The sequence below is a fragment of the Metarhizium album genome, assembly GCF_000804445.1.
Source record: "Metarhizium album ARSEF 1941 chromosome Unknown scaffold_3, whole genome shotgun sequence".
Classification (NCBI taxonomy): domain Eukaryota; kingdom Fungi; phylum Ascomycota; class Sordariomycetes; order Hypocreales; family Clavicipitaceae; genus Metarhizium; species Metarhizium album.
This window is the reverse complement of record NW_024467577.1, coordinates 1,063,741-1,085,752: the sequence shown is the minus strand read 5'-3', so window position 1 is coordinate 1,085,752 and position 22,012 is coordinate 1,063,741. Positions and strand designations below refer to the sequence as shown.

At 53.9% G+C, this 22,012-nt stretch overlaps 9 protein-coding genes across 9 annotated transcripts in view; 4 read left to right on the top strand and 5 right to left on the bottom strand.

Moving 5' to 3' along the window:
- Window positions 1-869: 869 nt before the first annotated feature.
- On the top strand, window positions 870-3,476 carry MAM_02095 (Zinc finger, CCCH-type; the record flags this gene model as incomplete). Its single annotated transcript, XM_040820894.1, has 3 exons — window positions 870-2,325; window positions 2,436-3,179; window positions 3,265-3,476. The coding sequence occupies 3 exons, from the start codon at window positions 870-872 to the stop codon at window positions 3,474-3,476; spliced, it is 2,412 nt and encodes an 803-aa protein (XP_040681237.1).
- Window positions 3,477-4,706: 1,230 nt separating this feature from the next.
- On the bottom strand, window positions 4,707-5,234 carry MAM_02094 (uncharacterized protein; the record flags this gene model as incomplete). Its single annotated transcript, XM_040820893.1, has 1 exon — window positions 4,707-5,234. The coding sequence occupies one exon, from the start codon at window positions 5,232-5,234 to the stop codon at window positions 4,707-4,709; it is 528 nt and encodes a 175-aa protein (XP_040681236.1).
- An 881-nt stretch (window positions 5,235-6,115) lies between these two features.
- On the top strand, window positions 6,116-7,084 carry MAM_02093 (Histone H5; the record flags this gene model as incomplete). The annotated part of the gene is made up of 2 exons (XM_040820892.1): window positions 6,116-6,121; window positions 6,254-7,084. 2 exons carry the CDS (start codon window positions 6,116-6,118, stop codon window positions 7,082-7,084), a joined length of 837 nt encoding a protein of 278 aa, XP_040681235.1.
- A 1,100-nt stretch (window positions 7,085-8,184) lies between these two features.
- Window positions 8,185-10,041, bottom strand: MAM_02092 (triacylglycerol lipase; the record flags this gene model as incomplete). The annotated part of the gene is made up of 4 exons (XM_040820891.1): window positions 8,185-9,354; window positions 9,408-9,703; window positions 9,758-9,853; window positions 9,912-10,041. The coding sequence occupies 4 exons, from the start codon at window positions 10,039-10,041 to the stop codon at window positions 8,185-8,187; spliced, it is 1,692 nt and encodes a 563-aa protein (XP_040681234.1).
- Window positions 10,042-10,877: 836 nt separating this feature from the next.
- Window positions 10,878-11,369, top strand: MAM_02091 (Cytochrome c oxidase assembly protein PET191; the record flags this gene model as incomplete). The annotated part of the gene is made up of 1 exon (XM_040820890.1): window positions 10,878-11,369. One exon carries the CDS (start codon window positions 10,878-10,880, stop codon window positions 11,367-11,369), a length of 492 nt encoding a protein of 163 aa, XP_040681233.1.
- Window positions 11,370-13,124: 1,755 nt separating this feature from the next.
- MAM_02090 (Ser/Thr protein phosphatase family) lies at window positions 13,125-14,297 on the top strand (the record flags this gene model as incomplete). The annotated part of the gene is made up of 1 exon (XM_040820889.1): window positions 13,125-14,297. The coding sequence occupies one exon, from the start codon at window positions 13,125-13,127 to the stop codon at window positions 14,295-14,297; it is 1,173 nt and encodes a 390-aa protein (XP_040681232.1).
- A 506-nt stretch (window positions 14,298-14,803) lies between these two features.
- MAM_02089 (transaldolase) lies at window positions 14,804-16,320 on the bottom strand (the record flags this gene model as incomplete). The annotated part of the gene is made up of 5 exons (XM_040820888.1): window positions 14,804-15,037; window positions 15,112-15,495; window positions 15,571-15,854; window positions 16,067-16,085; window positions 16,282-16,320. The coding sequence occupies 5 exons, from the start codon at window positions 16,318-16,320 to the stop codon at window positions 14,804-14,806; spliced, it is 960 nt and encodes a 319-aa protein (XP_040681231.1).
- Window positions 16,321-17,183: 863 nt separating this feature from the next.
- Window positions 17,184-19,841, bottom strand: MAM_02088 (RNA-induced silencing complex, nuclease component Tudor-SN; the record flags this gene model as incomplete). Its single annotated transcript, XM_040820887.1, has 1 exon — window positions 17,184-19,841. The coding sequence occupies one exon, from the start codon at window positions 19,839-19,841 to the stop codon at window positions 17,184-17,186; it is 2,658 nt and encodes an 885-aa protein (XP_040681230.1).
- A 1,132-nt stretch (window positions 19,842-20,973) lies between these two features.
- Window positions 20,974-22,012, bottom strand: part of MAM_02087 (Superoxide dismutase) — a gene marked incomplete at both ends in the record, with an annotated part of 1,281 nt that continues 242 nt past the window's right edge. The window contains 4 exons of the mRNA XM_040820886.1: window positions 20,974-20,996; window positions 21,071-21,167; window positions 21,237-21,388; window positions 21,526-21,705. Coding sequence (XP_040681229.1) covers window positions 20,974-20,996; window positions 21,071-21,167; window positions 21,237-21,388; window positions 21,526-21,705 — 452 coding nt within the window. The remainder of the gene's footprint in view (window positions 20,997-21,070; window positions 21,168-21,236; window positions 21,389-21,525; window positions 21,706-22,012) is intronic.

Here is a 22,012-nt window from a genome sequence, read left to right as displayed (position 1 = left end):
GTCGCCACCTCTTCCAACTGTTCCAGTACCATAACTCGGCGACGCCTTCACTCAGTCAACCCTCGCGCGGACGGCGGTCAATCTCTTCGGAATCCATCCCAAGGTTTGAACCGTCGCAGAAGAGTCGCACAATACAGGGGTATGTGTAGTTCTACCGGAAGATGAACCAGCCTGGATACGGGTACGGTCTGCCGGATGGTTATAGCCTCCATCAAGGCTCGCCGCATACAACGGAGTCTACCTATGCTCCTACACTGAACGCTTTGATTGGTGCCTCGCAAGGCCACCCATCTGCACGAGAAAGCGTATCTGGCCCTAGTTATGGACCCAATCTGATCCCCGGCTTGGGGTTAAGTGCACATACTGTCAGTTCAACACAGCACGGTTCTTGGTCGAATGGGCAACTGCCAAGCTGGCAGGTACAGTCTTCATCCCAGCAAAGTTACAAAACAACTACGCAGTCCTCGTCGAAAACCCATCCCGTGACGAATATACCAGGCCTTCATGAAAAACCAACAGGCACATTAGAAGAAGGCGAGCTTGAGGATGTTTACGAGCCGATGGAAACTCAACAAGATGCGACTGTTACAAAGCAAACGCACCAGCAAGGACAAGCCCTTTGCCAGTCAAACGATGGCCGTGAACGGTCAGGTTCGTATTCGCCTTATTTATCGCCTCATGAAATCTCACAGCCCGGAGATAGTCTGTTGAACCATAACGCAGGTACTTGTAAATATGCGATGCAAACTGTGTTGTATCGTCTCCTAACTAGTGCAACAGACAATAGACCTAACGCGAGCGAGATTTTATCTTCAGCGCCTATCGATATCCCGGAATTTGTGCCCCCCAATACCAGTCAAAGCAAGTCCATGAATCGTTTGGATCTGGAAGCTTCTAAAAAGCAGGCAAAGGATGCCATTCTTCGATTATTGCCACTTCACATAACGTTCCAGAACTACATTATGGAAGGTATTGACGAAGAGCTTCTGAAATCGCTCTTCGAAGATTTAGGTCTCAAGATCCCTGAGACTACAACCGTCACATCAAAGCCAGAAGAGAAGAAGTCTGCAACGTCAAAGGTGACAGAGGAGACCAGTAGTCCGAAGGCACTGGACGTCGGCAAGAGAAATCCTCCAAAATCTGCTGTCGTCGATCCATCCGAATCCCGGAAGGATCGAATCGCCCGTCTGCTTGCTGCCAAAGGGTCAAAACAAAGCTCCACGCCCGCGTCAACACCAGCCGATGACACGGTTATTCCAAAAAGTACAAAGTCGATGGCTACGAGTGCCAAGCCAACATTGAGTCAGTCAGAAAAGTCTAGGTTGTTACAGCAGAAAATGGATGCTCTCAAAAAAGCAAGAGAAGCCGTCACGCAACGAAATTCCACTCAGCCAGACGAGAGAGATTTCCGGAAGCGCGATTCGACTCCAGAGGCACCTTTTCGGACTAGAGGTCATGATAAATCTTTCAGCGCTCCCCAAAACGATGCTTTGCCAAGTATTATCCCAGGGCTGTCATGGTCACCAAGCAAACAAGGCTCAGAGTTACCTCCGGCTCTGCAGCAATCTACGGCGACTCTCCAGGTCGCAGATCTAAGCCATGTCCGATCGGCCCCAGCCTTTGATCAGAAAACGGAGTCTCGACCATTTCTGATTGACGTCAGCGAGGGGGAAGGGGACGATGACGAGCAGGAAATGGACATTGACTCTGCAAGTCAAACAGAGACTCCTCCAGATATGCCCAACACGCCAAATCAACAGTATGATTCACTGCGAAACGCACAGGCCGCGGCCGATTCCTCCACAACGCGACAAGTGAGGAGTCCTGCATCAGCCTCAACGCCGCTGAGGAGCGCAAGCCGAAATAATGGCAGCGACTTGGAAAGTATGAATAAGCAGATAGAAGAGATGAAGAGAAAGATTGCCGAGGCTGAGGCCCGTAAGAAGGCCAAGGACTCACGACAAGGCTCTCCTGCACTCTATCAGCCGAATGACAGTCCTGTCGAGGATGCTTCCGATACCACCAGTCGACCGGCAGCACTTTCACGATCTTACGGCGAGTTGGGACACAGGCCAAGGGCAGCTCGGGGGCCAGGCAATGAACGGCGCTCGCAGTCTCGCGCCGCAAGTGAACGCCTACCTTTGATTGAATCTCGACGCAGAAAGCAACGACTGAAGCTCAAGGCCCTCCAGTTCGAAATCGCGAGAATCGAACAAGAGTTGGAAGAAGATATGCTTGAAGAAGAGAGGCTAAAAGGAGAACTTTTGACCTCAGAGTCGGACAAAGAGGTGGAGACTGCCGCTCCAGTTGAACGATCCAGCTCTGGTACGTTGATGCACCCAAATTGCCTTGCGGCAAATAGCACTAATTAGGATGATAAGAGCAAGAAAAAGTATCTGCATCTAGGCAAAACTCGACTTCTGAAAGCCCATCAGAGCCGTTTAAACCGGAACAACCTGATGATGTAGAGGATGTTGTTGGCGAACAGTCACTTCCATCTCGTGGGTTGCCTGTCGCAATCGAACCTACCGCCGGCGTTGGTTCGTCGGACGCTGGCAATGAGGGCGTTGTGAGCACGACGACTCCGCCTGAAGCGAATGATATGAGCCCCATGACCTGCCCAGCAACTGAGGCGCCGGTCCGGAGCTCCCAAGCCTCCCCTGTGCATTCGGACAGCCCCGAGGATGTGGATATGGAAGATGCAGGCTACTCTGCAGACGAAGACGTCGAAGAGAATTTCGAAGAAGACTATGAGCCACCAGAGGCTAACACGTCTTCAGCAGCAAGCGCAGTGGCAAGCAACCATGATCTTCTAGAGCAAGGCTGTGCTATGTTATCGCAGGCTGAGGACGTCCCGAAAGCCGGCCCAGTCACATCAGATGCTGGCCCTACTTTCTCAAGTGGCTTTGACTTGCCAGAGCCAGCTTCGACAACTGAACCTGGCGAGCCTGTCACTTCAAAGACTAGCTTTGTTCCCTACGAAACACCACTGCAGTACTTCCATGCGTATCGATTTCACCCCTCGTTCAACAGAGATGTGGCAGGTGGATTGCGGTCATTAACCTACAGTAACGAAATCGACGTGAAGAAGGAACTTTGCCCTGATGATCTGGCGGGACAGAAATGTCCTAGAGGAAGTCAATGCGACTTTCAGCACTTTGACACGATGCAAGCTCCGGGTGAGTTGATTTTCCCTGGATGGCTAACCAACGTGGCGAGGAGCGTTATGATTCGAGTTGGGCACTGACAGCCCAAACTGGACAGATGACCAGATCCTGCTTCAACTAGGAGCAGCTGACCATTACGGCGAGGAGCAGAGGCAAAAGTACATTGCTGGTCTAACTCAGCTTCTAACCGACTTTCGACGCCGCAAAGTCAAAGATTTCAACACTGTTGGCCAAGGGATCATCGATTTCCGGGCCAGATTCCTTGGGGACAGGACCAAAATTCTACCGTTGGGTAGCGTCAATCTCTAGCCAGGCCTGACCAAGCCATTGGTACGATGACACATGCACATATATCCTCCATTTCCTATTCTGTAAGCATATCCGGGCACTTGCCCATGTTCACATCCCAAGTATCATTCTTCCAGCGGCATTCGGTCGGCGCAAACCAACGCATTAACATGCCCTGTGCCACTTGATGATGGCGCCATCGTAATGCTTTATTTCACGCAAGGTTGCATGATGCACACTACTCGGCGTTTTACTGGGACGTAATAAGTTTGCGATAACCTCTCGAACCTTGATCATTGTCTCTGCTGCTCAGAAGATGTGGTCGAACCAGCGTATTTCCCAGTAAGCTTGAACGGGTCTCTTGTTGGCGAAACCCGTTGGGGCGAGAAACTTGGGAAAAGTTGTTTGCACGCGCCTGTGAGGCGGCTGGTATTTGCTGTCATACGGGCCCGATTCCTGCATCCGTAGATTTTTGCAGCCTTGGGGAAGGGTCAGCAGTAAACATGAATATAATACTATTCTTTCCAGCTGTTTCACGAGCGAACGACATGTCGTAGGTTTCATCTCGAATCTCAGTCCTCACCACAGAGGCACAGCTCACAGGGCCACTGAAGCACTTGTCTGGGATGTCGGCACAAAAGAATCAACGCCAAAGTCGTATTGTTTCACTCACGGACTTGGGGCTACGCGATTCACGTTGAAGACTTGAGACGGGGGAGTTTTAAGAAGCACACAAATGAACGGCTGGGCTAAAGCGCCAGCCTTTCACGTGTCAAGCATCACTCAGCAAAAGGGGACTCCAGCCTCGACCGTCTGGCGGTTTGGCTGGACAAACTCTGGCCGTGGTGACAGCGCAGGGCGAGGGCGAATCGTTCACGGTTGCACGTGCCCAACGGCTCGTATATGCATCCAGGGCAAGCCTGTAGATGTCGAAAAACACTGTCCGATCAATTATTATGCTGCGAACTATTATCTATCAACTCTCTCCGTCTCTCTCTCTCTCTCTCTCTCTCTCTCTCTCTCTCTCTCTCTTGGGGCAAACTTTCAGGTGCTCAATGTGATGCTGTGTTCTATATTCTCCTGCCACGCGATGCGGCGTCCGCCGCCTTTGCAGTTCTAATGGTCCCTAGGCTCTGGTCTGCACTGGAGTGCGACTAGATGCCGGAACGACACGCAAATGTCCGTTCTCTTGTCCCTGTTGCGGCGAAGCGCGGGGCGTAACCGCAGGTTTGTCGGGGCCATGTGCGACGCTTAGAGCGCCAACGCGACCACGAAGACGGCGACACCTGCCGCGAGCAAGGGGTTTCGAGCGATGGTGTCGGCGGCGGCGGGGACGACGTTGCTTGTGGGGTTGGTGGCAGGGACGGTGGTGGGAGTCGGCACGGAGCGAGAGGTCTGGGAGGTGACGCCCGTCGCGTTACTCGTGGACGAAGTGGGAGCATGACCAGTGCTATAGGTCACGCCCGTCAAGATGCTGGAAGACCGGGGAGCAGGACCAGTAGTGCTGTAGGTCACGCCCGTCAAGATGCTGGAAGACCGGGGAGGACGACCGGTAGTGCTGTAGGTCTCGCCCGTCAAGATACTGGAAGACCGGGGAGGACGGCCGGTAGTGCTGTAGGTCACGCCCGTCAAGATGCTGGAAGACCGGAGAGGATGACCCGTCGAGATGCCGGGAGCATGATCTCCGTCGGCATCCGGGGTATCCGGGGTTTCGGCGGCCCGCGCGAAGCCAACAGCATGGGCGGCCAGGACGGCACACAGAGTCCACGGAATGTGCATTGTGAGCGACGAAGAGCGGTGATGAGAGCGATGGGTTCGACGACAAGGTCCGTTGGTTGAATGTCCTGGGCAGAGACTGTACACACGTACACGACAGTTCTGGATTTGGTTTCGTAGATGCGAGCCAGGATCCTCTCAAATCAGGCAACCGCGTGATTCTGTGTCTTTATACTTGACGTCGGTCCTCGTTCTCAGAGCCAACAATGGCAAGGCCTGTCTCGGGGCACAGCTCAAGACTCGTCTCGTATCAGTCTTGTTGCGGGCGTTTCGGCAGTCGCCCAGGCTGTGGCATTCTCGTGATTGCCGGTATGTGACGTGACATTGGCCCATTGCCGCTCGACTTGGCTAGATTCCTCGTATCATCGATCAATAGATGCGTCTGGCGCGAGAAGATACGAACAAGCGCGCTCAGCCACGGTCGGGCTGTTGTGGTGCCGAGATGGTTGTATGGGGATTTTTTCTTCGTCGGCCCCTCTTGAGCACCTGTCCATCGTTGGTGCTAAATCGATGGCTGGGTTCTAGATTGTTCTTGATGTTCCAGGATTCCACGACTTGAACCTTGGACCATGTTCTGTCTTCTTGTACCTTGGCGTAACGGCTTTGGGGTGCGTGGCTCAACCCGCGTCCTGCTGTGGGACAAGCTAGAACTCTCGGGGTTCTCAGTCCCTCAGTCAAGAGGGCAAGCTATATCCTGACATGGAAAGCCAATTGGGTTCTGCCATGTGCTATGCAGGCGGGTGTTCGTGTGCCACAGCCAAGGCGTCGTATACAACAGAGTTGGCTGCTTTAACTTCGACGGGTGACGCAACACGGCCGCGCCACCACGCAGCACACTTGACCGGTCGGACCAATCCTCTTGGGATCGGTTGTAGATTGTGTGTATGGCTGTGATGGCGCCGACTTTGAACACAGCCGGTTCCGTTTCTCGAGACTAGCCTGGTTGTCCATCGAACTGCCTGGGTGTGTGTAGTATGTACCTGCGCCCGGCGAGGCCGTGAAAACGCCATGCCTGCCGCAAGGGCAACGAAGGAAAGGCGTCTGTTTCAGGGTGGTGGAAAGAGGAGGCGAGAGAGGATTCTGGAGAACGAGGAAAGAGGAAGAAGAAGAAGAAGAAGAAGAAGAAGAAGAAGAAGAAGAAGAAGAAGAAGAAGAAGAAGAAGAAGAAGAAGAAGAAGAAGAAGAAGAAGAAGAAGAAGAAGAAGAAGAAGAAGAAGAAGAAGAAGAAGAAGAAGAAGAAGAAGAAGAAGAAGAAGAAGAAGAAGAAGAAGAAGAAGAAGAAGAAGAAGAAGAAGAAGAAGAAGAAGAAGAAGAAGAAGAAGAAGAAGAAGAAGAAGAAGCGGTTGACCAATAGCAGAGGCCCACCAACCTCCCGAGTCCCGGCCGGGCTGGGCTGCCTCGTCCTCCTTCATCCCAACTCCACGCAGAGGCATACAATCAACGGCTCCGCAGCAACAGGCCTGGCCTCGGCATCAGACAGGTTCTTCTTGCGCCTTGGCATCCCTATCCCTCGCCGCCTCGCCGCGTCTCTCCGCCGCTCGAGCTCGAGGCCGACGGGCCCCGTCCAGCCCAGCCCTCGCTCAGCCCGGCGACACGAGATCTCGCTCCGCCACGTCATCATTGACGAGCCCGCCCTGCGGCGCCGGTGCGCGTGCTACATTTACATCGGGCCCAGGCGCTTCTGTCTGCCGCTGTATCCTGCCATTGACGGCGTGCTCCTCAATTTCGCGTGTAACTCTCGGGCGGCGGCCTCGAGCCCTCCCGGCCAGAGGCGCTCACAATCCTCGTCTCTGCTCTGGCCTGCCGCCATGAAGGCCGACCCGACGGCGAGGCAGCACGCCTGCATCATGTAGCGGTTCCGGCAGCTGAGGACTCGGCCCAGCCCGAGCATCAGTGCCACGCTGAAGCCCACGCCGCGCCGGCTCACGAGCAGCATGAGCGTGTACTACAGTCTACAGCCCACGAGCGACGCCGCGAACATGCCGAGGAACGCAGCGTCGGGCACCTTGTCGCTGAGCCTGGGTTTGGGATCCTCCCGGCACAGTATCTGCGCGGCTTCGACGGCCGTGCGGTTCGACGTTGTTGTGGTTGAGCCAAGTCTTTTTTTTTTTTCTCTCTTTTTTTGTATCAGTAATTTCTACTACTACTACCATCACTCTTCCAAAATAAAGTCCAGAATAAAGATTTCCTAATAAGAGAAGCAGGGGACGTTATCGCTACATGTACAAATATGAGCCCCCCAAAAAACACCAAAATGCCCAGATTGCAAGACAAACCCCACCACTTTATTAATAGACTGAACCTATGCAAAAAAGGAAAAGAAGAAAAGATAAAAAGGCACCCCAAGACCCGACGCCATCAGATTCCCGTACGCCATGGGCAATTGCGTCCTAAACATTCAAAGCGTGGCTTATGCCCGTCACGTTACATGTCAGGGCTGAGCCTCCGACAACACATGATATTTCTAGCCGTCTAAGTCTCCAAAAATACACGTGAGTCCATGTCGCCATCATCTGTTCGGCAATAAGGCTGCAACCTTGTAGCTTAGTTTCATGCCGGCTTCATCGCTTCATCCCAGGCTGTAGCTTCATCTCCACCTCGGGCTGATGACCAGGTGGTTGATGGCACCAACCGTCACACCCTTGGCCGAGAACATGCTCACATGGCCGAGCCTCGCAGGAGCTAAATCTGGCTCGTTGTAAAGATTGTCCGATCATGACTCGCTCGTATCCCACGCTCCATTCGTTGGCACAGGGCACAGCCACGGTATTCACTTCGTAAAACACAAGCCAAGCTGCAACGCCCTGCGGTGAGGCGCCGTCTTCAAGGCCTCCCTGGGTATTTGTGTACGTACATGGCAGTCGTGTCATATACATTGATTCAGAACGCCCACGTATTTACCTCGCTCCGCCCTCCTCCTCGAGATGAGAAAGTATACTTGACTGGTCGCAAATCAGTCCGTCTTGTCCAGCGGTCCGACGTCTTGCCACGGACTGGCGCTCCTGGTCTCTCCTCTTCGGACACCTACACCCTTGAGCTTGTCAGTGCTATCGCCACCAACACCCGCAAGTCCAACAATGCGGTTCTTTGACGCGTTCTCACCCAACGCTGACGCTTCCCGGGCGATGTGCCGAGGCGATTGTCCATTCAGCCCCTCACTCCCAGCCGCCGTTGTCGATGCTTCGCTCTCGCTCCCACGATGCAGGAAAGATAAGGCCGACCCCATCAGGCTTTCGCTTCTCACCATGTGGTACCGATGATATTCCTCTGCAGTGTGTTTCGCATCCGTGAAGCTGTCCAAAGCGTCGAATACGTGCTGGAAGACTTGAGAACCGACGTCTCTGGCCCAAAGGAAGTCTAGATGCTCGTAGTGTGGGATCTCGGTCGCTACTGTCTGAGGAGGGAGTTCTCGCAGCATCGTCTTGATGTCCACGAGGGAATCGCTGCCGCCGTAGACCAGCACGACAGGCGTGCGGATATTTCGAGTCGGATACTTGGCCACCTTGGAGTACTTTCTCGACGTGGCAACGTTCATCGGCTGATGCACATCGTCGTCGTACATCTGGAAACACTTGTTGCGGATCACCTGAAACCAGTGCACCACGCTCTTGGTGCTGGTGAAGGAGTACAGGTGCGGGTATGCTGCTAGTTTCTGGCTGGCCGAGATGTTCTTGGTCTTCCAGTTGAACAGAAACCCCAGCCCTCTGTCGATAACATGGCAGAATATCGGGGGGTACAGCAAGGTCTCCCACATGATGGCAGAACTCAAAATGGACCGCCTACCAAACATGAGGTAGAGCACCGAGGGCGAGGCTTTGACCAGAGAATCCACTATACCATTGGACAGTCCGGCTGGCGCCATGGCTGGTGCCAAGGCAATGAAGACGTTGACTTTGTGGTTTAGCAAGGGGTGAATGGCCAGCGTGGCGAAGGCCTGAGCGGTGCCCTGCGAGAAACCAATGTACGAGAGGCTCTCCTGCTCCGTCGTCTCCAGAATATAAGATATGGTATCGGGGATGTCGTGAAATGCAAACTCGTCCATGGAAAAGTCCCAGAACTCTACCGTCGTCGGCGACGCATGGATGGACTTTTTCGAGTACTTGTTTCCACGGTTGTTCCCAAGCTAGGGCCGTCAGACGAGGAGGCACTGGCCGTGTCCAGGAATGAAAGGCTTACCCAAACATCGAAACCACGCTCGACCAGCTCAAAAGGTAGACATCTTCGCTCGTCCGTCAGACACACCCAAACTTCCGAGTTCATGAGAAGTCCGTGGTGCAGATAGACGACGCGCTTCTTGGTGCTCCCAGGTCCGCAATTGACCTTTTGTCCCTCCTCTCCCCGACGCCATTGCAACCTGTGAATTCCCAACAGGTAGCCATCTTTCGTCTGCACTATATGTTCTTCGGCCTCGTACCCCCAAATGCGGCACAGCTCGACAAAATCGGACGCGTCGCGGACAGATGTGGAAATTGCTGCAAGAATGAACTTTGCCCGTCAAAGACCAACGATGCGTATCTCTCACTTACTCTTTTTCTTCCTCTCTGCTTTCCTGTGCTCCTCGGTCGTGAATCTGTGAAACAGTCGTCGCGAAACGAGGTAGAAGAACGAAACGACGAAGGAGGCTGAGACATGTCAGCAAACCGTGGCAGCACAACCGCAGGGGTGGGGGGCTGAATGTACGCAGGGCCAGCGTAAGCACCCGGATGACAGCTTCGAGGCCTACGAAAAAGAAGGATCCAACGAGGGCAATATACTCGTAGCTGAAGGGAGAACCGGGGTCAGCGCAGGTAATGCCGGGATCCGCCGACATGAGCAGAAGCTATTCGACGTCACTCACGGGTGCAATCTTCCGATGAATGGGACAGGCATTGTTGCGAGACACGATAACCAAGCATGTGAGGAGTGCAAGTGAATGACACAGCAACGGCGTCGCGGTGGTTGAGTTGATACAGTTGGCCGGTTGCTTGCTTGAAACGAGGACGGTCGATAATTGCACGGTTCGCAAAAACAAACTTCTGGGGAGGTGGACCTACAAGTTGACCCAGAATCGCAAGACAAATATAGACTAATAATAACTACTCCGTACGTATTTGAGTGAATGATGTCACGTCACATGCGACAGCCACCATCTGCGAGTGGTCAGCTGCAAACAAAGGGTCCCCCCAAGGTCAGGCACACTCCGTAGAACAGTCGTGCATTCGGCTCCTTACTAAGTAGGACTGTGCAGAGGGCTGCAACCCGCGACGGAGTGGGTGAGCTACTTTATGAGTGAGTCGACTCAAACGGCCTCTCAACTACACCACAGATTCAAGACCATGTGCCTAGCTGCTTGTCCCCATGATACCTGAATACAATATCAATGAAAACAACTATAGTTACGCACTGCAAGAAGGCGTGGCAAAAGATGGAAAATCCCGCGAAATTCTTGGCAGGGTTGTAGAAATCACCAGGACAAAGTACCCGATCCATCGAGCCAACCTTGTAGGCCGTTAAAGTCTTGCTGCTGAAATAATTTTGTCAGGACCCCAGCCCCTCAGTCCAATCAGCTTGCCCCCCCCCCAGGTCCGAAATCCCGACCACGATACAAAGTTTCGACACATGCCACCCAGAATTTCCGTCCTTCACCTTTCCACACAACCCTCCGAAATGCCGAGTTCATGTCAAGAGCTGCGTAAGCCGCACAAGAACCCCCGGCGCCCACAACACATGGCCCGAAGCCCAAGGCGCAAAGCTAACCAACAACCCCCAGGTGACGCGCTGGCGCAATGCCTCCAAGAATCAGAATGCGTCATGGTCCAGCGCAACAAAGCATCCGACTGCCTCCGCGAGCCGCTTGCCAGCACGCTCCCCACGAAATGCCAACAGCTCAAAAAGGGCTACGGCGACTGCAAGCGCGGCTTGGTCGACATGCGCAAGCGGTTCCGCGGAAACATGCCCGTCACATACAAGACCATGGAGGGCGCCGAGACAGGCAAGGGATACCAGCTGTATGCCGGCAAGCCGGCCTTTGCAGCCGGCGTCAAGGAGACGAGTGGCAATGAGCCGATCCCCCGGGACTGGAGGGACATTGAGAACGACAAGTACCGCGCGGAGCAGGCGCAGCTTCAGCAGCAGCAGCAGCAGCAGCAGAGTAGATGAGAGGGAGGACGAGACGGAGCACTCACATTGCATGGAAACGGGGCGTTTTGGGCGTTGATACTATGTTTTATGTGAGTTTTACTTAGGCAGGACGGCCAGTGGCTGGGTTTCATAGAGAGCGGCTCAGAAGGGATACTGGTACTACATCTGCTCTGGTGCCGAGCACACGCTGCGCACCGCACCTGGCTGGTATCCTTTCTGCGCCGCTTTCCGTCAAGCGTTGTTGCTTTTGGACGTGGATATTGCTGTGTGCCGCGTCTCGAACATACGACCCTGCTCGGGCCCTTGGAGTCAAGAGTTGAGGCTTCCTCGGCTAAATTGAAATGTACGATAAAGGCACATGCATATTAGGATGTATTTACTATACCGATTCTCAGCCTTTTGCAATACCAGAAATATCCTCGATGATAAAATTTTGCTGCTACAAGGCACCTATATCCTACAAGAAGAGAAAGAAAGAAAGTACTATGAGAACTTTGGTTCAGCTACTATCTGGACATATGCTAAGCGCTAATTCATCAGACAACATTTTGATCCTGGACCCTTTCATTTTATTGAAACTGATGACAACCTTCTTGTTGCGATTAAACTCGAAGGTGGGCCGACAGATCGTCTCCGAAAGCTTCCGTAGCTCAGTTGGTTAGAGCTTCGTACTAATAAGCGTTAGTGATGCGGAGGCCGCAGGTTCAAGCCCTGCCGGGAGCAAAAAAGTCGTTCCACGATGCTTTCGGAGCAAGATCCATCTTTATTTGGGGATTTTGTTCTTTTGCGTCTCGGCCGGCCTTGAGCCCGACGTCGGCTGGTATCTGGCAGCATCGACTCTTTTTGCAGGTGCTAGTTAACTTTTGAGACTGGAACTGACTGGGACTGTCTCTCTCATGGCTGCATAAGCCATAGGTGCACGTTTTACCGGGAATGACAGCTCTGAGCTTGCAACTTGCTAGTTCAGCGTACGGCGTGCTACTGCCCCGAATGCGTTGGTAACTACGGAGTCATCAGACCTACCCTTGCGCAAGGCACGCAACCAGTCAGTGACCGTGTTGAAGATTGCCAAGGCGCCGAGGTCTGGGCAAATTCTCTCGCGGTGCGGTAGTGCAGGAACAAGGATCCAGCCGGCATCGACGAATCAAATCAATCCGCCCACCTGCATTCGGCACGACCGGCTCGAAAAAAGTCAAAGTAATTGATTTTCGACGCCACGAGGGCATTGACGGGCCGGGTTGGGCTGGTGACAGCTTGACAGCTTGACAGCTCGCCCTTCTTTCCCACCAAAACCTAAAGAGCAAAACTTGTTGCCACACTTGTGCCGCGTGACACTGTCACGCGTCTTATTGTTTCGCAGCCGGTCGATCCTGCCCAGACAGTTTGTTTCGGGTGGGGCTGACCGGCAACTCGGTGGCCTGCCCGTGTGCTTTGAGTGGACGGAGCCTGGACAACAAAAAAAAAAGAAGAAAAAAGCCCCAAGTCCAGTCGCATTGTCGTGGAACTTGATTTTCATTCATTTATTTTTTATTTTTTATTTCTTTGCAGCCTCTTCCTGTCACACAGTCAGTCACTTCTTTTCTTTCCTTTTCTTTCCTTTATCTTCTCAACAGCAGTACGTTATCACCGGCTACCACTTTGCAGCGCGGGAATTTCCACACCTTCCATCTATCTGCATCTGATCCCAGCCAGGCGCAACAACGGCTGGGCAGACACGAGCACGGCCTGCTTCATGTCCTGACGACGCAACGCAACGCAACGCAATATATATGCATGGGCCACACACTCGACGACTCCGAAGCGTCAGACGCTGTGATTGGATACCGCGTTCCCGTCCTTTGTCCCCAGGATAAGAACGCCAAAGCAACCATGCAGAATCCCTGGTCCAGACCCGTCACCCTCTTGGCCACGGGCCTCGCCAGTGCGGCGGTAATCACAATCGTCACCCTCCTCAGCGCCGGAGTATTGTTCAGGAGCGGAAAACCCCACCTGAGCACCCTGTCTCGCTCCCCCAGCCTCCACGACCTCACGCTCATAGCCAGCCTGCCCATGCAACACGTCCCGACGGTCGAGAACGGCCGCCGCCTCCTCGTCATCGGCGACATACACGGCATGAACACGGAGCTTGGAAGCCTCCTCGACCGGGCCAAGTACGACGCGGCAACCGACCACGTCGTCGCCCTAGGGGACATGGTCAACAAGGGCCCTGACTCCCGCGGCGTGCTCTCCCGCCTCATGTCCCTGAACGCGAGTGCCGTGCGAGGCAACCACGAGGACTGTCTCGTCGTCGCGCTGAAGGAGCGCACGGCGGCGGCGCCACTCGTCTCGGCCCCAGATGTCGTGGCCAACATGCGCAAGTGCAAGAAGAAGAAGATCCTCAGGGTCGCCGACACCCTGCTCCCAGAACAAGTCGCCTGGCTCGAGAGCCTGCCTGTCATTCTGAAATGCCCATCCCTGCGCTTGTACTTTGTCCACGGCGGCCTCGTGCCCGGCATCAAGCTGGGCGAGCAGGACCCCTGGGCCGTCATGAACATGCGCACGTTGATATACCCCGGCGGCGAACTCAGACGACGCGCTAAACTCGCAAGCGCGCCGACGCGGCTCGACGACGACGACGACGACGACGACGATAGCAACGCCATGCCGGCGCTCAAAGTCATTGCCATACCCACCGACGATCACTCGGGCGAGAGATGGGACAAGGCCTGGAACAAGTACCAGAAAAAGAATGTGAAAAAGGCTCACCGCCGCACCGTCATGTACGGCCACGACGCGAAGAGGGGCTTCCGAGAGGGCAGGTACACTGTTGGCCTGGACTCGGCGTGCGTCGCCGGCGGCCAGTTGACGGCGCTGATTGTCACGGCGAAGCGCGATGGAACCTTTTCCTACGACAAAGTTCAGGTCCCGTGTAAAGCGGCCCGGCCCGGAAACAAACCGACGTACTGACGGCTGTGTGCGCTGCGTTTGATTTGTCCCGAGGTGGACTGCGAGAGGAAAGGATGGAGCTACACGTTGCAACTTTGATACCCTACTTTGATACCAAGTTTTATTTATTACCTTAGACCACACCCGAGTGGAACGCTGAACCATAGAGTGTAATTGTCAACCCGCTTTTACGGCTGTGTGAGCATGAGATTGATGCGCTCTGAGCAGTAGTACTAGTACCCGGGTGCTCTCGCGGCCGTCCACGTACACACGCACGCCAGGATTCACGGCCTACTTCATTTCGAAACGCCAATAAATGATAGTATAGTATGTGGTATATAAAATCATCAATCTGCCTGCAAGACGACAACTTCACAAAGCCCAAACTCCTTTTGAACCATGACGTGAATTTTTTTTTAACCACTTGTACCTGCTTCCACTGTCTCACGCACGAGCGCACGTGTCCACATTCACACTTTTTTTTTCTTAATTTTTTTTTTTTTTGCCAACTTTGCACACATGAAAGCTTAGGCCAGCTTCTGCTTGAGGATATCCTTGAGGGTGACTGCGTCAGCAGCAAACTTGCTGATGCCTTCGCGCAGCTTCTCAACAGCCATCTGGTCCTCGTTGAAGTCGAATCGGAAGAGAGCCTCGTCATTGAGGTACGACTTGCGCTCAATGTTGGCAGAGGCGGCCTGTGAGGCGTCGAGTTTCTTGGGGACGGCTTCGGAGCTGTTCATGAGCTCCTCGAGGAGGTTGGGCTGCAGAAGGAAAGGGTTAGCCAAAGACAACCTTGTTGGGTGTGCAGGGAGAGGCAAGGGGTGGAAACACGCACAGAGATGGTGAGGTAGTCGCAGCCAGCGAGCTCGGTGATCTCACCGGTGTTCCGGAACGAGGCGCCCATGACAACGGTCTTGTAGCCAAACTTCTTGTAGTACTGGTAGATGCTCTTGACGGAGGCGACGCCGGGGTCTTCCTCCTTTGCGTACTCCTTCTTGTTGTGGGCTTTGAACCAGTCGAGGATGCGGCCGACGAAGGGCGAGATGAGGTAGGCGTTGGCCTCGGCGGCGCCAATGGCCTGGGGCAGCGAGAACATGAGCGTCAGGTTGCAGTTGATGCCGTGGTCGCGCTGGAGGATCTCGGCGGCCTTGATGCCCTCCCATGTGGAGGCGATCTTGATGAGGACGCGGTCCTTGGAGATGCCTTGCTCCTTGTAGAGCTGGGGGGTTGAAGAAGAGTTAGAATGCTTGCAGTATTAGAAGTTTTGGGGGAGAGGGGGGGGGATGGTTCCCACGTCAATGATGTGCAGGGCCTTGTTGACAGAGGCCTTGGTATCAAAGGAGAAGCGGGCGTCGACTTCGGTAGAGACCTTTCCGGGAACAATTTTGAGGATCTCCTTGCCGAACTCGACAAGCAGACGGTCCAGAGCGTGGTCGACCTGCGAGTCGATGTCGCCGCCCTTCTGCTTACCGTACTCGATGGCCACATCCATCAACTTGGCGTACTCGGCCTTCTTGGAGGCCGCCAAGATGAGTGAAGGGTTGGTGGTCGCATCCTGGGGCTTGTACTTGGCGATGGCTGTCGCAGTGAGTTAGCTTGTTACATTCGAGGAGGCGGACAGCCGCTGCATAGCCTTATTCTCCTTCTTCTGCAGTCGCCAGATAAAAGAGGGAGGGGACGGTTGGTCGAGAAATGGGATCTACTAACAGGCAAAGTCGCCTACACAAGAAAACCGTCAGCCTAAACGTCCAGATGTGTCAGGGGGTGTGTCGGCTCGTGCGGGAATTTACCAGAATCAGACACGACGACCTGACCAGAGAAAAGTCAGTCTTCTCAGTTCTCGGGAAAGGGAAAAAGAGAAAGAGACATGCTTCGATCCGCGACTGCAAATCATTCTCAAGTCTCTTAGGAGTCCCAGTGCTCAAGTATTCACAGGGCCGGAGAAATGCTCCTGATAGCGTCGCAGAAGGAGGGGCAAATGGTGGGGGTGGTTGCCGAGACTTACGGTGCCCGTGGCCTTGAGCTGATCGAGAGAGTTGGACATGATGGGCCAATTTGCGTGAAACGAGGATATTTGCGGTAGGAGGAGTTTTTTGTTGAGTAGAACAGGAATCAGAGACGAGGGGGCGGATTCAAGAAGTAGAGTCGAATGGAAGTGGGACACGGTGACTTTTTAGGCGGAGGAGATGGCGAAAGCCGGGACGCGGAGCAGCACGACGATATAACGGGTGGATAATAATGGGCCATCCGTCGCCGCTCGTCTGCTGCAGCCGGCCAACAAGCACTTCCAGTGGACCTCTGGCGCTGACTAACCCGCTCAACGCTGCTGAATCATCAGCTTTTCCGGTTTACTGTGCTCCGGGCCCGCCCTCTCGGTTCCACCGGCGACCGAGTTGCGCAAATCACGATGCCACCCGAGCCTCCATCGCAGCCTCGCGCTTCCCACTCCGCTGGCCGGTGTCGACTCCCAGACCCTACGTAAAAATACTTGAGTGTCCCCCTGAAATTCAAGTCTCATTGAATAAACATGCCCATGCGCGCGTTTTGTTCTTTGCCAATGACGTACCTCACGTACCTCTCCTCTCCTGGACGCACCATAACCATGGGAGGGACATTAACTTGTCCTCACCGCATGTCATCACACCTGAAGACTTGTGCTTTACCTATTTACCTGTAACCCTACATCCATATGCAATAGAAACGCGGCTGAAGGACTTGCACGAATGCACCCAACATGTGCGTCCACAAGCAACGTCTTCATTCCAATTCAACAACGCCAACTAGCGTCTTCCAATGAATACTCCTCTATGCCTCATGACTTTTGTATTCGCTACATCATGCCTCCCCCCAACTCAGTATCCCGTCCATGCGAACCACCGACATTTTCACACTACCCCAGTCATCCATCTAATCTTCAGTAATGTCACCATACTCCCACATGCCCAGACGATCGTGTTTGGCCTGGCTCTCAACCTCTTTAAGGTGCTTAAGGTAGGGCTCGAATGCCTTGCTTCGCTCCCAAGCCTTCAGTTTCTTGGGAACCATACCGTAGCCGCTGGCAACGACCTCCTTATTGATCGAATCGTTCAAGCCCGGCAGTTCATTGTTCGTCTTGGCATCGTACAACGTAATGTAGCTCACATTCTCCTTGTTGTCTACAAAGTCGAAGCTGCCCACTAGTCGCTTGCCCTCCGTCATCTCAGCAATGACGCTGATGGCTTCATCGAAGTAGTCAGCGCCGGTGGGGAGCTGTACAAAGGATAGCGAGGCATCAATGGCCTGAGCCTTAAGCTTCTGAACACCGAATTGACCTTGGTCAAGGGACCGAAGGTTGGACCAGGCAATCTTCTCGCTGTTGCCGTAGTCAACATATTGCACTTCAGCCACCTTGGCAGTGCGGTCGTTGGAGCGGACTCGAGCTCTGTACCACTGTCCGTCCGCGGAGAACTTGGCGGAAACAAAGTCCCCAGTCTTGGGGGCATCACCCAATGGCTTGTTGTTCTTGGCGTCGAGGTGGAACTTTCGGAACTCGTTCATCATCGTCTCCAGAGCGGCAGTACCTTTGCCAATTTCCTGGATCTTGATCTTGCCGTTTCCATCGATGTTGGTGATCACAACATCACGGTAGTCCGTAGACTTCTTGTCTGGTGACACCTCAGCCTCATCAGGAGCCTCTTCTGCAGCCTCTTCCTTGTCATAGGTCTCCTCTTGCGAAGGGTCATAGTCGTGCCACATGCCCTTTCGTGAGTCCTTGGCCTTCTTCTCGGCGGCAAACAGTTCGGTCGAGTTGCCAGACTTCTCCGCAGAGTAGGCGTGAACAGAGGCCAGACCTTCCTCTACCAATACCTTGGCAAAGTTCTCGCGGTTGATGTACAGAGCGCCGATGAACCCACCGACTTTGTCCATGTCATGAATGTCAACCTCGCAATCTCGCTGGTTGCATCGTCGGTTTGCCAGATCCAGAGCCTCCTTGCCGAACGGCTCACCGCCTTCTCCATCGGCCCGTGGAGCCCTGGGAACCCGAATGCCACCAAGAACCATCGTTAGCTTCACATTTTCCCGGGGAACAAGGATAGTGAATCTGGAGCCAGCCTTGCAAAAATCAACAATCGCGGGAACCTTCTTCTGTCTTTGCAGCGTGGCGAGCATGATCTTGGCTTTCTGAGCGTTCTCCGACAAGTCTGTGTATTGCTTCGCCTTCTGAGGCTTGCCAGACCACATACCTTTCAGCTCCTCCTTGGCCTTGTCTTGAGCTGCCAGGAGCTCGTCGTAATTAGAGGCTCTGTCGGTATCATCCTTTCTGTGTCGAATGACTGAAGCCCATCCTGCCTCGACCAACATCAGGGCAATATTTTTGCCCTTTTCGGTTACTGTAGCCACCTCCTTAGCTTCGAAGCCTTCGGTCGCGGGCTTCTTTCCGTCAATGCTGATCTTTACATGCTTCCCAATCAACTTCTGGCGCAAAAACTCCTTGGCTTCATCTCTGAAGGGGCTCTCGCTGGCCTCATTGGTTCGAGGACCGCGAATGCTACTGAAGCTAATTCTCTTCTCTGCCCCAGACTTGTTCTTCACAATAATGGTGTCAGCCCCAATGATTTTTGCAACAGTCATCTCCTGGTTGTCACCAACTGCCTTGGCGACATGGTGCTTGTGAAGTCGTAGTTTCTTGGACTGAGCCTGCTTTTCAGCAGATCGGAGCGCTGCCATCTTCTCGCCCAGCATGGTCGAATGAAAGTCGTTGCATCGAGCCAAACCATCCTGAAGTAAGAACTCGGCAATGTTGCCACGAGGGTGAATGATGTTGGCAACCAGCTGGCCTTGAGGGCTGGCGCCGACAACCTCAACCTTGACTTGTCTTTGCAACAGGCGAGATTCAACATACTGCCTAGCCTCGTTTCCGAATTCTTCAGCCGGTTGGGTAGTGCCGGTGGATGGGTTTGTTCTCTCAGTGGCGGGGGCACGGATGCCAGCAATGAGGGTCATGGGCTGCACATGCTTCTTCTCTGAGAGCAAGAGCCTCACAACGAGTCTGTCACCGCTGAGCACCCGTTCAACTATACCATCGACAGTCTTTCCCTTCCACTCATTCATAAATTCAGGTCCACCAAGGTCATTCTGGACCTCGATCACGCCACCGGTGCCAGCCCAAAGCCCTTTGCCCTCGGCCTTGGCCTCCGATTCGTAAGCACGGAGCTTTTCAAGACGCTGCAAGACTTCTTCGTTTTCTTCCTTGCGGCCAGCGTCCTCGCGGACCTTGAGCCAACCAGCCTTGACCAGTTCATCGGGCAGCTCACTCCCATCCTTCAACTTGGCTGTGCCAAACTCTCGGCCAGAGTTGGGGATGGTGTATTGAATTGTGCATTGAACCAGCTTTCCGACAACCAAGTTTCGGAGATACTCGCGAGCTTGGAAAGCAAACGGCTCGTCTCCCTCTCGCCTCAGATGGGGGGCGGTGACGTATGCGAGCGCGAAGATTCGTTCGGCAGCGGGATTATTGGGGCTTGTCAAGATCAGTGTGTCACCGCTCAACACACTCTTGACATTGCCGACGAATACCTTGGACATGATTGGTCGAGGCGGACGGGAGAAGACTGTTTCGGGGCCACGGCGTCAGTAATTTCTTCTCTGCAAGTCGTCATCTACAGGCGGACCTGCGAGGACAGAAAATGCCTTGAGCCTCTGAGCCCAAGAGTCCAGGCAATGCGGACACGACAGCAATCATAGTTTATCCGTGTCCACACAATTGAGCTATTGTGCAATGGGGACTAAGTCAACACCAAATCTTGAAAGAAGAAGAAGCCACGAGTTGCTGATACATGTCACCGGGATCGAGCAACGGCATCACCGGGCATGGAGTGTGCAACCCGAAGGATGCAGGCAGCTGTAAGCAAGCACGGAAAGCAAGAATTGGTGCGGACAGAACCATATGCAAGAGAAAATGAAATCAGAGCGCTTACCAAGGAGGATCGAGATAAAAAGAATATGGGGCTCTGGGAAGGATAGAGATAAACCAAGCTCGACTCAAAACTTGAAGGAAGTCGGTTGAGGAGACGGAGGCGGTGTCTTGGGGTGCAGCTCGGGTCGTGTGCCCTTGTTGAGGCAAGGTGTCACGAATGCCCGACCCTGTCCGGAGTGCATGTGTTCAGTAATAAGGGTCCAGACAGACGTCCAGCCTGCTGGAAACTCAAGCATCTAGTACTTGAAGTGGCCATACCGGGGTTGTGTCGGGGCGTGTCGGGGCGTGTCAGTCAGGGACCTCTGACTCCTGGGGCGCTTGCATCGGTGCTCGAGCCGCCCAAATTGGTTAATTAAGCGAGATACTGGAGAGAAAACGCCACATGCTGCATTCTCAAGGGGCCGGCGCGGGGCAACGGCTGAGCGGGACACCCAAGACAGCTGTTTTTGTGCGGGCGGCCAGTGATGCATTGACATCTATTACCCCTCCTCACAGCTTAAAGTCGAGGCCAACACAATGATGTCAACATCAGTCGCGGCACAAAAAAATACAGCTGCGAAATACATCAAGCGTATCACAAAGACAGAGGCGCGTGTGAAATCACATAGGACGATGGCAGGATTCAATTTGAAAACCATAGACCATATTATTTCTATCCATTCTGTTCATTTTGGCGGTAGCCAAACTGATACCCCGCCATGCACGGTATTTGAGACCGACAGCGAGAGGCACGGGTTGAACTTACGAGGAGATGCCAATGACACCTGTGCCATTGTCAACATGCGTTTTCTTCTTTCTGCTTCTTGTTCGGGGGGGCAATCGAAACGGCGATACGTACCACAAGCAGGTCGAGGACCGGCATTACCAGTCTTGAGAGACTCCTCGTTGCCACCCTTGCCGAGATCGTCGGTGCCGGCGTGAACGACGACAGTGCGCTGTATGGAGTATGGTCAGAAGGTCGATTGGCAAGAAGCTACATCACGGCAGGGTAGATGTGAACGCACGCCAATGACACTGTGAGGGCCGATGAGCTTGACCAGAGAGTCCACCACGGAGCCCTTGGCATTACCCTGGGCATCAGTGTCAATGTTGCCAAGGTCACCGACGTGTCGGGCCTCGTCGGCAGGGGCACCATGGGTCTTGCCGTGAGGGTTGACTGTACGGACGAGCGAGGTCAGTGACGGAGATTCGAACGTGGTACAACAAAGCAGCAGCTGCAAGCAACGGCCAGCCACGCCCAGGGCGCATTCGTAGGTGTGTTGGCCCCCGGCGGAATGCAATGCAAATACTCACAGTGAGGTCCAGCAGAAGTGCAGCCATTGGTGTTGTCGCCAAACGTGTGAATGTGGAAACCACGCTTCGCATTGGGGTCGTTGCCGGTGATGTCCCAAGTGATGGACGTAAGAGCAGATTCTGACTCCTGCTCAAAGGTGACGGTGCCGCCAACCTTGGCGTCACCTCGGAGAACGGCAACTGCAATACGGCATCAATCGTCAGCAGATGCACCATTTGGACCTGTCATGGACTCGTGCGGCACTCGGGCGGCGACGGGACCACCGTAGGGGCCATCAAGGGACATTTGACATGCTGGGAACGGTAGGGTTGATGATTCCATCAAGGTAATTTTTGCTTTTCTTGGACGCCGCCGTCCAACGACGTTGCTTGAATAGAAGAAAAAAAACTCGCTCAAACCAGCGCGAGCAACACACCCCCTCCGCCGATGCAGCTTTTCCGGGAACAGCAAGCATCTACCTATAATAAGAGCAAACGTTGGGGGGGG